At 46.2% G+C, this 14,143-nt stretch overlaps 1 protein-coding gene across 4 annotated transcripts in view; it reads left to right on the top strand.

The window, feature by feature from the left end:
- ACOT7 (acyl-CoA thioesterase 7) overlaps positions 1–14,143 on the top strand; it is a 63,897-nt gene that overhangs the window by 36,001 nt on the left and 13,753 nt on the right. For all 4 annotated transcript variants that reach the window (XM_083513227.1, XM_083513226.1, XM_083513228.1 and 1 more), the window contains one exon: positions 6,428–6,544. In XM_083513227.1, the coding sequence (XP_083369353.1) occupies positions 6,428–6,544 (117 nt within the window). The remainder of the gene's footprint in view (positions 1–6,427; positions 6,545–14,143) is intronic.

The following is a 14,143-nucleotide window of genomic DNA, read 5'->3' on the forward strand; positions in this document are numbered from 1 at the left end:
ATGGAAACAGTTTTATGTGATGTTCATTGGTGTCCACAGGCAATAAATCTCGGCTCTATTGTTGAAGAGAAAATCCTAAGACACCTTTTTGAGACGCTGAAAAATGTGTGGCCTGTACGATCCATGTTGCAGGTCAAAGCTTGCTATGCACCCCTTGCCTTATTTTTAAAATTTTATTTCATCAACACTGTCCCATGTGGAGTCCCCCTCCCCATCCTAGGTCATAAGAAGAGCCCACCAGATCAGGCCAGTGACCCATCTAGTCCAGCATCCTGTTCTCATAGTAGCCAACCAGATGCCTCTGGGAATCCAACTCTCCTCTCCTGCTGTTTACAGCAATTGGTATTCAGAAGCAGTGCTTCCTCCAATTGTGGAGGCAGCAATGCTTCTGAATACCAATAGCCACCAACACCCATGAATTTGTCTAATCCTCCTTTAAAGCCAACCAGGTTTGAGTCCAACCCAAAGCTAGTCCGATAAAAATAAAATAAAAGGTAAAAGCCTAAAGCAGCAGAATGGAGGAAGATGGAACAAAAGTTAATTTACTCCAAAATTATGGTGAAGCAAATGAGCTTATAATATACCAAACATCAATAAAGCACGAAGCTTGGAAGCTGATCAGAAACCAGTGGAGATCTGATAACATTGAAGTTGGTGTTCCAAAGGGGACAGCCCTACCTGTTGCAGACAGAATTGGCCATTTTGTGCCTGCTGACATTACTAAAGGCAGCCTCACACGGTGTAGCTTTGATGTGATCCAAGTGTGACAGTGTCAAGACCTGCTTTTTCTAAGAAAGGGCATTGCTGCCGCACAAGTTGAATCTCTGCAAAAGCATGTCATGCCACAACTACTGACCTGATGTATCATGGAGCAGAGCTTGGTTCCAGGAGAACTGCAAGCTGCTCTTGGGTGGGGAGGGGGGGCACTCTCACCCTGTAGGACCACCTGTGTCCCTATAAATCGGGATCTACCAAACTTTTTTCTTATTTGGTTTAAGTCTCAGTTTGTTAGCCCACATCCACTTCATACCACTGTGATGCTGGTTCCAGACGTCCTCTCTGAGGTCACGTGGAAAGGGGAGAGAGACAGAGTGGCACTGTACTGTCCCCCCCGCCCCCCGCCAAACATAGCTAAATGCTGGCACAGTTTCACAACCATGAGTGCAAAGATAAGATCATGGTTTGAGTTTGAGAATACAGTTCGGATTTTTGAAGCTCTCACGTGTTATCCCTGGCTGTGTTTTGAGACAGACATAAGCATGGCCCATGTAGTCCAGCCTCCTGTTCTCTCAGTGGCCAACCAGATGCCTGTAGGAAACCAGCAAGCATCCTTTGGCTTCCAGAAACTGGTGTTCAGAAGCATTATTCCCTCCAGCCGTGGATGCAGAGCATAGCCTGACTTAGTAGCCAGTGTGGCAGTGAGTTCCATAGTTTCGCTATTTGAAGAAGGACTTTCTTTTATCTTCCCCGAATCCTCCAATGTTCAGCTTCATGGGGTGTCCACGAGACCCGGCCTGCCGCCGATGAGCTGTGCTTAGGACAGATCCCCCACATTAAACAAGAGACGCAGATGCCACTTAAACAGCTTTCCTATTTTGCATGATTCCCCCATAACATATAGGATCACTTGTCCCTCTCTTCCGTGCTGCTACATCAGTGCACTGAGCATTTCCACCCTTGCTTCTAGGGAAGCACACAGCATGATGGGGGAAGTGACGGTCCTTGTTTTAGGAAGACAACATGCTCTTCCTCCTGTTGCTGTTGCTTTAACAGCAGTGCAAGGAAGGAAGTCACGGTTCTAGTGAGCGTGCACTTGCCAGGGTATTTTTAGTAACTGTTAGCTTCCCTGTCAGTTGGAGCCACACTGCCTTGCTTCAGGCCGGGGGGTGGAGGGGCGGCTGCATCTGTATGGAATACGCTGAAAGCAAGTAGTAAAAGAAATGGTGTTGCGTCTTTCTCTGACTTCCTAACCTGTACGCCCTTTATTTCACAGGCCATGATGCTAGGTAGCGAAGAACATTGTGTGTGTGTGTGTGTGTGTGTGTGTGTGAGAGAGAGAGAGAGAGAGAGAGAGAGAGAGAGACTTGCAAGCCATTTCCCCATGTCAATCTGATTCTTTTGCCCCATTCTAAAAAGCCTGATGTCTGCCCACGTGGACCAAATGTAGTGGCATGCAGGAAGTCTTTCAGAAAACCAGTGTCAGACATGGAATAGATGCAGCAGATTGGACCAGGAGATTATTTTAATTGATTACAAGGAGCACAAGGCAGCACATATGGTTCTTCCTTTCCCCCATTTTATCCTTACAACAACCCTGTGAGGTAGGTTAGGCAGAAAGAGGCAGAGCGACTGACCCAAGGCCACCCAGTGAGCTTCATGACCGAGTGGGGTTTTGAACCCCGGTCTCCCAGGTCCTAGTCCAACAAATTTAACCGTTGCGGCAACCATTGGCTCTCAGTGAGAGCGAAACTGTCAGCACAAGGGGGCTTTGCTGTCTACAGCTGGCTGTGCCTCCCAGTGGGTCTGGGGCCTGCAATGGGATGGAGAAATGAGGAGGCTTTAGTGGCCCTGTCTCACTCAGTCCTAATCTGACCCTTTTAGCACTATCCCATGCTAGTTTACCCAGCCATCATCTCCTGTGGAGGTGCTCAGGAGCATGGTTGGATGCAGTCCCAGATATACCATATTTTCCCGTGTATAAGACTAGGTTATTTTCCTAAAAAATGTCAGAAATTTGGGGGTGTCTTATACATGGATAGTAAAATACACATTTTTTTCTTAAATTGGAGTCCCCCAGAACAGAGGGCTTCTTATACATGGGGGCGTCTTATAGACAGAAAAATATGGTAGTTGTCTCTTCCTCTGTTGTTTCCAGCTAATGATAAAGAGAGCAGGATGCTTGGAGCATCCCTCTGTTCAAAGTGCACTACCCAGAGTGGCTTGCCCGTCACCTAATTTATTATACTTCCAGGACCGAGAGAACATGGGCAATCTTATTTTTCAATCTCTCTCTTTCAAATATAGGTACGCCAGGAATTTAAAAGGCCTGTAAATCTTCAGTGCAGCTGTGACCTTTGTGTTGTGGTTACATCTTTGATTTTGTGCTGCATTAGATTTTCATAGTGTCCTTTTTTTGTACAGCTACTTTTAATTTGTCCAAGAAAACTGTCATTATTGTATTGCATATATGTATAAAAAGCACTGTAAGTAAATAATTTCTTCCCCACTCGGGGATCAAAGCGGTAGCACCAAAATTTCAAGCAATTCATCTCCCACCCCCCACCCCCCACCCCCTGTTTGGTTTTGAAGATGCTCTCAAGGCAAGCCTTTAAAAATGTAGTATAAGCACTGATAACTGGGAAGCACTGGCCTGCGAGTGCTCCAGTTGGAGAACAGGCTTTACTTTGTCTTCATGGAAGACAATCTTACTCAGCTAGGAGTGTGAGAAGCTACTTCACACCCTCCCCTCCCAAAGGCCTCTATGCTGCTTAAAAATCTTGTCAGAATGGATGTTGACTTGTGCATAAGTCACAGTCCTTCCTCTTTCCCCCTCCCCTCCTTTCTTACCTGCTGTGATGAATGCTCCACTTGCCTGTAACACTTGCTGTGCTTTGCCTTAAATTGCTTTGCCTGTTTTTTTCCTGTAGAAGAATGGCTTGGCCTCTTCTTTTATGTTCCTTAAACCTTGTGGGGAAGTGGAAATTGAAGCCTGGAGGAAGAATGCAGGCTTCCTTTTGATCAGAGACCGTTCCAAAAGAGAGTCTGGAGGAAAGGAATTCTGTTTCCCCGCAGACCTTAAAATTTCAGCGCATTTTATTGTCCTTCCAAAATCAGCTACATTTTCTCTGAAGATCTTAGGGCCTTGTTAAGCTGCAGTATGTATTGTGCATTTATTTAAAATGTTTGTGTCCAGCCGTTCCAAAAATGGCTGCTGGGCCCAACAAAGAAAAAGGAATTTGAAAATACAGTAAAAATGCTTAAAACATTACTACTTCAAAGAAGAAACAGCAATAAAAGAGCAGAGGTAAACTCCAGAGTTCACTAAGATCACTAGCAACCAAAGACCTTCCTTAAAATACCATATTTTTTGCACCACAACACTCACTTTTTCCCTCCTAGAAAGTAAGGGGAAATGTCTGTGCGTGTTATGGAGGGAATGCCTACGGGTGGCATGCCTACGGATTTTCCTCCTCTAAAAACTATGTGCGTGTTATGGTTGGGTGCGTGTTATAGAGCGAAAAATACGGTAGGTCTTCATCCTGCAGTGGAAGACCCTCCAGGAAGGGGCGAGGCAGATCTCTTCGGGATGGGTATTCTAGATTCTGGCTGTGCTCTACTCCCAAAGGCCTCTCTGGTCAGTCAGGATTTTGGAACTCTTAAGAATTGATATTAAGAGAATGTGTTCCTTTACAGTCTAGCTAGCTGTGGATCTCTGTCCTTAGCTCTCATCCCCTTTCTAGAATTCAAATAACAAGCTTGCACAGAAAGGCTTGATAGCACTCACTGGCTGCTGCTCCTCGACAGGAAATTGCTAAAAACTGGAAACAAGCCTCAAACTTGTCTCTCTGTCTGCTTTGCTCGACCGAGCCTGGAGAGCTTTCTTGGCAGAAAAGCTCACAAATGAAAGAAGTCTGCACAAAGACCTAATTAAACAAGATTTATTCACCAGAATTTGGTTCACATTTGTAGTATCTGCTGTGAAACGCACCAATCTGTATACTCCCATCTGGTTCACAGATAAAAGTTTGGAGGATCTGCTCTTTGACAATACACTAACTAATGGCCTGCCGGGCTGAGTCTGCCATATCATCATGGAATATTTCAGTGTTTATGTCATGGTATGACTCCTGGAACGTTGTTATGTTCTTTGTTCTGTGGCTTTTCCTGTTTTGTTTTAAACAAACACACAAATACTTTTGGGGGGAAAAGATCCAGCTGCTGGAGGGAAGTTGGGGTGTTTCCTCAGTGGTGTCACTGAGTGCTGAAAACTTTAACTAGTCATGTGTAGCTAATTCCTAAGATAAGAATTCAAGGCTGCTGGGAAGACATAACCTCTGCTTTTTGAAGCCCTACCAGGGCTGCGTCCACACAGCAGTTGATTCTATTTCCCCAATTTCCCCCAAACTGCATTGTATTTGAGCCTTCACATGACGTAAAAGCCACTTCTGGAAAACTAATGGAACACAGTGCATGTTTAACGCTCATTTCCATGTTATTTGATTCCAGGAGAGATCTGTTTGCAACCCCCTTAAGCTGGAAAATTGTGGGAGCAAAGTGACAAAATTTGGGGCAGTATACCGGCTTACAGGGACGCGGGTGGCGCTGTGGGTTAAACCACAGAGCCTAGGACTTGCCGATCAGAAGGTCGGTGGTTCGAATCCCCGCAACGGGGTGAGCTCCCATTGCTCGGTCCCTGCTCCTGCCAACCTAGCAGTTTGAAAGCGCGTCAAGTGCAAGTAGATAAATAGGTACCGCTCCGGCGGGAAGGTAAACAGGGTTTCCGTGCGCTGCTCTGGTTCGCCAGAAGCGGCTTAGTCATACTGGCCACATGACCAGGAAGCTGTACACTGGATTCCTCGGCCAATAAAGCGAGATGAGCACCGCAACCCCAGAGTCGACCAAGACTGGACCTAATGGTCAGGGGTCCCTTTACCTTTACCTATACCGGCTTACAACTCTTCCTGCTATTTTTATGGGTGTGGGGAACATGGGGGAACAGAAACATGCCTGTGTGGAAAGCAGGGAGAGATTAGTGACATTTGTTTTTATGCCACCTGTGTCCACTGGTATGAATAAAATGTAGCACAGCATGCCAGTATAGCAGTAAAATAGCCAGAGTTCTGTAACCTGCAGTGTGAACGGAATGTTAAGGGAACTGATGGGCTAGCATTATAAAACTAAGTCAATATTATCCATGCTCATGCCTCTTAAGCCCAGATATGAAGGAAGCCCCACTCTGGCTTCAGAGGCATGCCATATGCTTCTGAGCCTGGTGTGGTTTTGGGGGAGGGGGTTTGCGTCCTTAAGATTTAGAAACATGCATGTTTTAAAATAACATAAAAAATGATACACTCAACCTGCTGAATTCTGTGGGCTGTGCCAGTTTCTGCACTTCCGTAGAGAAGTTGTATGATTTATTTTCTGCAGCCTGAAAGAATGGCCACCAGGATAGAACAGAGTAATTTTTGCATGCTTCCAAACAGCAGCTTTCCAGTCCTTAAAGAGGAAAAATCTGAAAGCCTTTTTGCAGGTTCTGCTCAAGACTTAGGAGCCAGAGGAGGAATGTGGGGAGCCCAGTGGCTGAGGGTGGAAGAGGGCAATTGGGTTGCTTATTGCCCAGAGTGGCTGGGGCAACCCAGTCAGATGGGGCAGGCTTCCTCCTCTTGTGGCTGCCTCAGTTAATAACTGGCCATTCTCTTTCCTGCAGGTGTTACTATGAAGCTGATGGATGAGGTAGCTGGGATCGTTGCTGCTCGCCATTGCAAGACCAACATAGTCACTGCATCCGTGGATGCCATCAATTTCCATGAAAAGATTAAAAAAGGTAAATTGGTGGGGGTGGGCATAAGCATTTCATTTTTTCTGTTGCATTTACACTTTCATGGCCCAAGACGCTGGCCTTACTCCCAAGTCAGACGGAGGGTCCAAAGACTTGAGGAAGGAGAGGACCAGATGCCTGAACTGCTGTAAGAGACAGCAAATTGGCTGCCCTGCTAGAGATCGCCGCATGGAAGGAGGAACATAAGGAGGTGCCTTATGCTGAGTCAGACCATTGGTGGATCCAGTTCAGTGTTGTATGCACTAGCCAGCAATGTATCTCCAGGGGTTTAGGCATGGAGCCCTATCATGAGGTGCTGGGGATGGCATACCGGGTTTTTTGAATGCAAAGCTGATGTTCTACTATGGACAATTCATCCTTCCCAAGTGAAGAGTCCTTGCAGGCAGTGAGGTCTCCTCTGCTCCTTAGAAAACAGTTTCACCTCCCCAGATTCCCTTGTATCCCTGTAGACCACTGTGACCAGTTTGGGGCTTCAGGAGGCATCCCACGCCTGAGGAACTGCATGCTTTCTCCTAGGGGGCAGGACTTCAAACACCCCTTTCTCTGCAAAGCCCATATCAGCCTTGAGTTGGCTCCAGGCAAGCCATACTCCAAGCTCCCTGCTGGTCAGCCAGTTGCATCTGGCCTGAAGGTGCTGTCAGCCCACAGGGAGCTCTCTGTGGTCCTGACGACTTGCTGCCCAGCCTGCACTTTTTGCCTGTGCCCGGCTCAGAACATCCCTGGCAGAGCACTGCTTCTTCCGCTGGTTTTTTTTTTCCAAATACGCTTGCCGTTCAAAGACAAAGGGAAACTGGGTAGAAGGGAGATCTAGATTCTGCTCTGCAGAATCCTACAATATTTTTATTATTATTTTATGAATTATATTTATTCATATCCCGCTTTTCTCCCGGACTAGGATGCAAGGCAGCTTACGTGTATTGAGATATAGTACAAAAAGCTAAAAGCATATGAAAGATAATCATTGAAACAACAATTAAACTGCAATAGAATTAAAATAATATGGAATATATATTTGAAAATACAGAGTGTACATTGCATTGCATTGCAATGAAAGGAAGGTAATCCCAGCATGGATCTTTGAAATCTGCCACACCATGTCTCCTAGCAGGGAGGGAGAAATGCTCGGTTTTCCAGCAAGGGCATGGAGTGTCAGTGGCCTTCCAAGCAGGGCTGCGTTTCCCACCATACTGAACCAATACTGAATGCTCTGTTATGTGTATAGAGAGAACTTAGAAGTCAGTATATATTTCCCTCCATCTCTCTGCTGAATCAGGCAGAGAGCCATCCAGTCCAGCTTTGGTTCCTAAGAGCGGTGAGCCGCAGGCAGGATGAGAGCATGATAGCTTTTTCCTTCTGCCTAAATACTAGGTGCTACAGACAGTGGCATGCTATCACTGAACCATGCAGGGGTGCAGCAGGGAGCCTCCCTTGTGGGCACATCCAGCTGGGTCACAGGAGCCCTCAGCTGTTTCTTTTGATCCACAGTGTGCCCCAGCAAACCATGTGGGTAGTGCTGAGACTCTTTGAGGAAAACACATGAAAACATTAGTAGGGTGTGGGAAGGAGCTCCCCCTCTTGACTCAGTGACATTTACCTTTGAGTTGAGAAGCAAGCCCTTCCCTTCTGACTGTCAGTTGCCGCGTTGACTTTTGAGCATGTTCTGTTTCTGAAAGCTTGACTGGATTAAATTAGCTCTCAAAATCTTTATGGGATAGAATGTGGGTCAGAGGTGTTTACCCCTGCGTGGAGCGAAACAGCCTCCTGAATGGCTGACTTTTCCAACTCAGTGTTGGGTCTCTGACTGCAGTGGAAAAATCCCATGAATTTCAGCAGGAGTTCATAGAGTTCCAATTCGGCGTTGTTCTCTTTGAGCCGCCAGCTTTTTCCTGGCAACATTGAAGCTAATCTGAGATCTGTAATGAACACCCCTGACCTACCGCAATAAACCTTTTTTTAAAAAACAACAATACACACATATGCACATAACCTTCTCTCCATTAAAGCTGGGAGAGAATTTACTTTGCTCCAAATTTTAAAGCTGGCATATCTTAATTCACACCTCCCAAACCTAATACACAGATCGGATTGTAATGATCCTTTAGCGTTTGCTAGACGGTTCTCTCCTCGAAAAAACATACAAAAATGCATTTGAAAAGGTGTGTGTTGGGATAAAATACCTTTCAAAGCTTGAAATAAAATACTTCATCACAATACCTAAATACATATTTAATTTTTGTGTGTGTTGATTTCTGTTTTTTTTTAGAAAATTGCAGATTAATGTGGAAACAGGGCAGGACAAAATTAGGATTAAACAATGAGAAATTGACAATTGGCATAGTGATCTGTTCATTCCTGCTTTCTGAAATAGGAAGTTATTAAAATGACCCAGCCTGACGTGCCGGTTCGTGGGGTGCCTTCTTGTCGGTAGGGCTTTTCAGCCTTGCAGGTATTAATCTAGTGCTAGGAAGCCAAACCCTTCCTAAATGGAGATGAGCTTCTTGCCTAGCCAGGCTGCGTGCTCTTCCATCTCAGGGGTGAACTTGGAAAAAGCAAGCTGCCTTTGCTCCCACCCACACAAGCCAGGGCGCACAGTAAGGAATAATTGCCGCTTGTCTGTCCCTTACCCAAGGCAAATTCATACCAGAAGTGACAGCTCACCAGCTGCAAGTCACTGGGGTGGACGCCTTTCACAGCTGACTTTAAAATTACATGAACCCTGGGACTTGCCTCTTTCTCTGTCAATGTTTTTTTTTAAAAAAAAACACCCCGAAATTTATTATCCAAACTGGGCATTTGGGCATGGAAGCAACCAGCTGGGCAGGGAGGGAGTGCAATTTCCCTCCCATCTTCATGTTTTACATCTGTGTTATTTACCTACCACACAATGCAGTTGAGAGTGGAGGCGTGCAGGATATGTTCCTTTCTTGACATTTTTATCTGCTTTCTTTCTATGCTGGGTCACCAAAGATAGTGCTTAATCCTCTAGAGATTTTGTTTGTTTGTTTATGTTTATGCTACTATGCTGGAATCAGATAGGCCCCTGTTCAAAAGCAAAACAAAAACCAGGAAAAATATTTGGGTTTTTTTGGGGGGGGGCATGTTTGTGTGACAAGGTATTAAGGTTTGCTGTTTACAGTAAAGTTGGCAAGTTATGCAGGGTTTGGAAGTCAATGTTAATTTCAATGTTGATACATTGCTGATTCATTTGTCCCCTTCTTCGTATGGTTGCTGGAGATATGAATTGAAAAAAGCAATACATGGGGGCTAAATCCTCAAGTAAACCTTAGCTGCTGCTTCAAGGAACTGTTTTGTTTAGATGAGAGTTTCACTACTTTGAAAACATTTAGATCCTCTCTTCCCCCCTCACTGACACCTTGGTCCGGCAGTGTTGCATTCCCCCACTTACATTAATTGGGGTCTAATTGGCCACAGTAACCTTCAAAATAGCAAGTTATTTGTTCTAATTTTTGCACTCAGGGAAAAACTGCTGAGCGTTCTAGAATGCGGAAGCAGGAGGTGACCAACAGTGCTGATCCTGCCTCAGTTGCTAGCACAAAGCCATCCATAACACACCGAAAACACTGAGTGGTTGTAGAGTAGTTTGGTACATTTATGTGTTAACAAATAAATCTGCTACCACCACTGCAAAATTGTTGCGGATCTTGTGAGGGGGTGGTACAAACCATTTGGGTAGGTCGTGGGTTAGCCGCCACTTCCCTACACAGCTTGTGTCTTCAGTTTCTATCCACCTGCCCACCCACCTGCTTTTAGGCCCCACAAACAGCACCAGAGGCCTTCCTTCTTTAATCACCCCTGCCAGGTGAGGTGGGTGGTGACTGAAGAGGCTGCTTTGTCCCCCGTGGGGAGCCCTTCCTGCAGAACTCTCTTCTGCAGAAAGGGTTGATGGGGGGATTAATTTTTTTAGGTACGAAGACCTCACCCCCCCTCCATGACTTTTAATTGTTGTTTATCTCTGCTGGCTGTTTCGAATGTGTTAATGCAGAGATGTGTGATCTCAGGCCCCCAGAACTCTCTTATCAGCCCCTCGGAACTCTCCGCAGGCCACACCCCTCGTTGGTCCTGCTCTGCACCCTCCTGACATGCTTTTGCCTGGCTAGAGCATGTCCTTGAATGGCTCCTGCTTCTGTGGATGGAGAGGGGTGTGTTCATGTGTATAGGGACTTCCGTGTGACTGGAATGTAGCCTATTGGAGGAAGGTTAAGAGCCACATTATTTCATCTGGCTGTGACCACCAGGGTATTGGATACCTTTGTTCACAGAAAATTCCATGAGAAACACATACACCCAGTGCAACAAACTCTGGCATGACACATTCTGTGACTGAGCCTCCAGCTGTGTGTAATTCCTTTTGGAGCAGAAGAAGACAATAACATTGCAAGACGGCTTCCACACCTTCCGGGTGTCTTTGCTCCTGCCTTTACCTGTCTCTGGGGTATTTGCTATAGAGAAAAAAAGGAAATCATGAACCTGTTAAAATTTTGCCCAAATAGATCTTATGAAGAAGTATTAGACATGCACTGGAGATGAGCTGCCCTTGTGGAGAAATACCAGCAGTTCCCAAATGTTATAAGCGTCTTACTGCTAGGGGGGTGCTGTCAAGCTTGGCGTTAACCAAGTAACATCTAATGTATTTGCAGAGAATGCTATCTGAGTGTGCCATCTTGTTACAGAGCTGAGAAAGGTTCAGATAAGGGCAACGAGAATTGTCAAGGGATTGTAGCACCTCCTCTATGAGGAAGCAGTTAAGCATTTGATTCTTTTAGTTTGTGGGAGAAGGTTGACATGATGGAGGTGCATAAAATTATGCAGTGTGTGCAGAGAAGTTCTCTCGTAATAAGAAATCAGGATCATATTGTGAAATAAGAAGATAAGAAGCGTGTGCTGGATCAAGCCAGTGGCCAATCTAGCCTAGCATCCTGTTCTTACAATGGCCAACTAGTTGCCCCCAAAGGAAACCTGCAAGCAGGATCTGACCACAAGAGCACTCTCCCACCGTGTGGCTTTTGCTGTAGAAGTAGAACATAGCCATCATGTTTAGTAGCCATTGATATGCTCCATGAATTTGTCCAACTCTCTTTTAATGGAGATTTGGACTGTAGATTCAGGACAGACAAAAACAAACAAACTGTCCATTCACACAGTGCAGAAATTTGTACTTCACTGCCATGGGGTGTGCTCATGGGCATCTTTAAAGAAGGATTAGACAAATTAATGGAGGAGGATGTATTATCTGTTATTATTTGCTCCCTGATACTGAATGGTGCCTCCATGTTTTAGAGACAGGGTGCTTCTGAATGGCAGTTCCTGCAGGTCATCAGTGAAACGAAGGGATGGTCGCCTCAGTGTTGCCTAGCGGACTTCAGTGATTTCAGACCTGGCTCCTTCCTTGAACCCAGACATGCATCTGTCTGGTACTGGTGCTGCGACCGATCATAGACCAGGCTGCAACCCAGCTGTGGGTCCCAAGCCCACAAGTTGCTGTGGGACAGCCTGGGGCTCACCAGATGTTTTGAGATACCACTCCCATCAGCCTTAGCCAGCATAGCTGTATGATGCTGGGGGTGACAGGGGCATGAACCTCCTGACTGAGGCTAATGGGAATTGTGGTTCCAAACATCTAGCGGGCTCCAGGCTGACTTGGGCCACCCCTCTCAGCAGCTGGAATTCTGTATCTGAGGGGGAGGGGTGTCTGGCACTAGCTATGTTTTTCCTTTTCCAACCAGATGTGTGTCTGGGGAGGGGGAGGGGACACACACACACACACACGCACACACTCTGTTCTGGGGATCAGTCTTGTTTGCTTTCCATGCTAAGGGATCCGTTTCCTTTCCTTCACATCACAAAGGAGGCTTGAAATTACAGATAATAGCATCTCTTAACAGATGGAACCTGCTGTTTCTCTTTTAAATGTCAAAACTGATTAGGTGCTCTTATTCAATCGCAGAGATGTGGAAAAACCATCTGACTTTACTGTTCCTCATCCATCCCCACCCCCCAGTGTGTGTTTTAACGATAGTCATGTGTTCTGCATTGGCTCTTTCCCTCTCTCCTCCCCCCCCCCCCACTCTAATGCTTAAAGTTGCAGAGTAGGCTGTTCTGTGCATGAATAAAACAGCAGATTCAGGCTGTTAACCTAAAAAAAAGGGGGGGAGTGCATGGGAGCACAAATCTACAACCCAAGTTTCAGTAATTCAAAAACACGCCTGACATTTGCAGCCCGTCAGGCAAATGCACAGAGGGTGGTGAGGCGTGGCAGAAGAACAGGTGCTGAAATGAGCAGGCCAGAATATTCCAAGATGTAGGCAGGGTCTTTGTGTTTCTTGACTTTTGTGGTGGAAGGTAGTGGGCACCAACCTACAAATTTGACTTAATAATATGATTTAATAAAATGCCTCCAGCCAGGATTGGTGTGATGCGCTCAAGGCTGAAATGTGCACCCAGCCGTTTGGCGCACGCATGCCTTGGGCTGCATTGAGCTTAGGTGTACTCAGAGTAAACCACTTGAAATTAATGGGCTGAGCAGGTCCAGCACTGAATACAGCACGTCATGAACCTCTTCTGAAAGGTTTTGCCACTGCATGCCTTTTTCCTCCAACGCTGTTCATTTTACAAAACACCCTCTTGTTGTCTCTTCCTGGGGTGGTAAAGAGCGACTGCTTAAGAGAAGTTCCTGTGCCCGAATGGATCCCACTGTCAGCTACAGTCTCTCAGCGGGTTATATAACGTGGGTGTCTCTGGAGGAGCATGTTAGGTTGATTCCTGGGGTAACATGTCAGTGCTGTTGCAATGAGTCTTAAAATCAGGAATGGTGTGAAAACAGGAAGAGCCTGTGGGTTCAGGCCAAAGGGGGCTCATGCAGTCTAGCATCCTGTTCTCTCAGTGGCCAACCAGATGCCTGCCACAGGCATGACTTGAGCACAAGAGCCCTCTCCCCTCCTGGGCTTTCCAGCAATGTATTCAGAAGCATTGCTGTTTCCAACTGTGGAGGGAGAGCATAGCCATCATGCTTAGTGACCATTGATAGCCTTATCCTCCACGAATGTGTCTAGTCCTCTTTTCAAATCATCCAAATAGGTGGCCATAGCTGCCTCCTGTGGGAGTGAGTTCCATAGTTTAACTATGATTTGTATTCAGGTAGGTAGCCATGTTGGTCTGATGCAGTTGAAATATATATAAAAATATAAAAAAAATGTCCAGTAGCACCTTAAAGGTAAAGGGACCCCTGACCATTAGGTCCAGTCGTGACCGACTCTGGGGTTGCGACGCTCATCTTGCTTTACTGGCCGAGGGAGCCGGCGTACAGCTTCTGGGTCATGTGGCCAGCAGGACTAAGCCGCTTCTGGCGAACCAGAGCAGCGCACGGAAACGCCGTTTACCTTCCCGCCGGAGCGGTACCTATTTATCTACTTGCACTTTTTGGTGTGCTTTCGAACTGCTAGGTGGGCAGGAGCAGGGACTGAGCAACGGGAGCTCACCCCGTCGCAGGGATTCGAACCACTGACCTTCTGATTGGCAAGTCCTTGGCTTTGTGGTTTAACCAACTAAGTTTGTTCTTGGTATAAG

Source organism: Podarcis liolepis (assembly GCF_965112155.1).
Source record: "Podarcis liolepis genome assembly, chromosome: 7".
Classification (NCBI taxonomy): domain Eukaryota; kingdom Metazoa; phylum Chordata; class Lepidosauria; order Squamata; family Lacertidae; genus Podarcis; species Podarcis liolepis.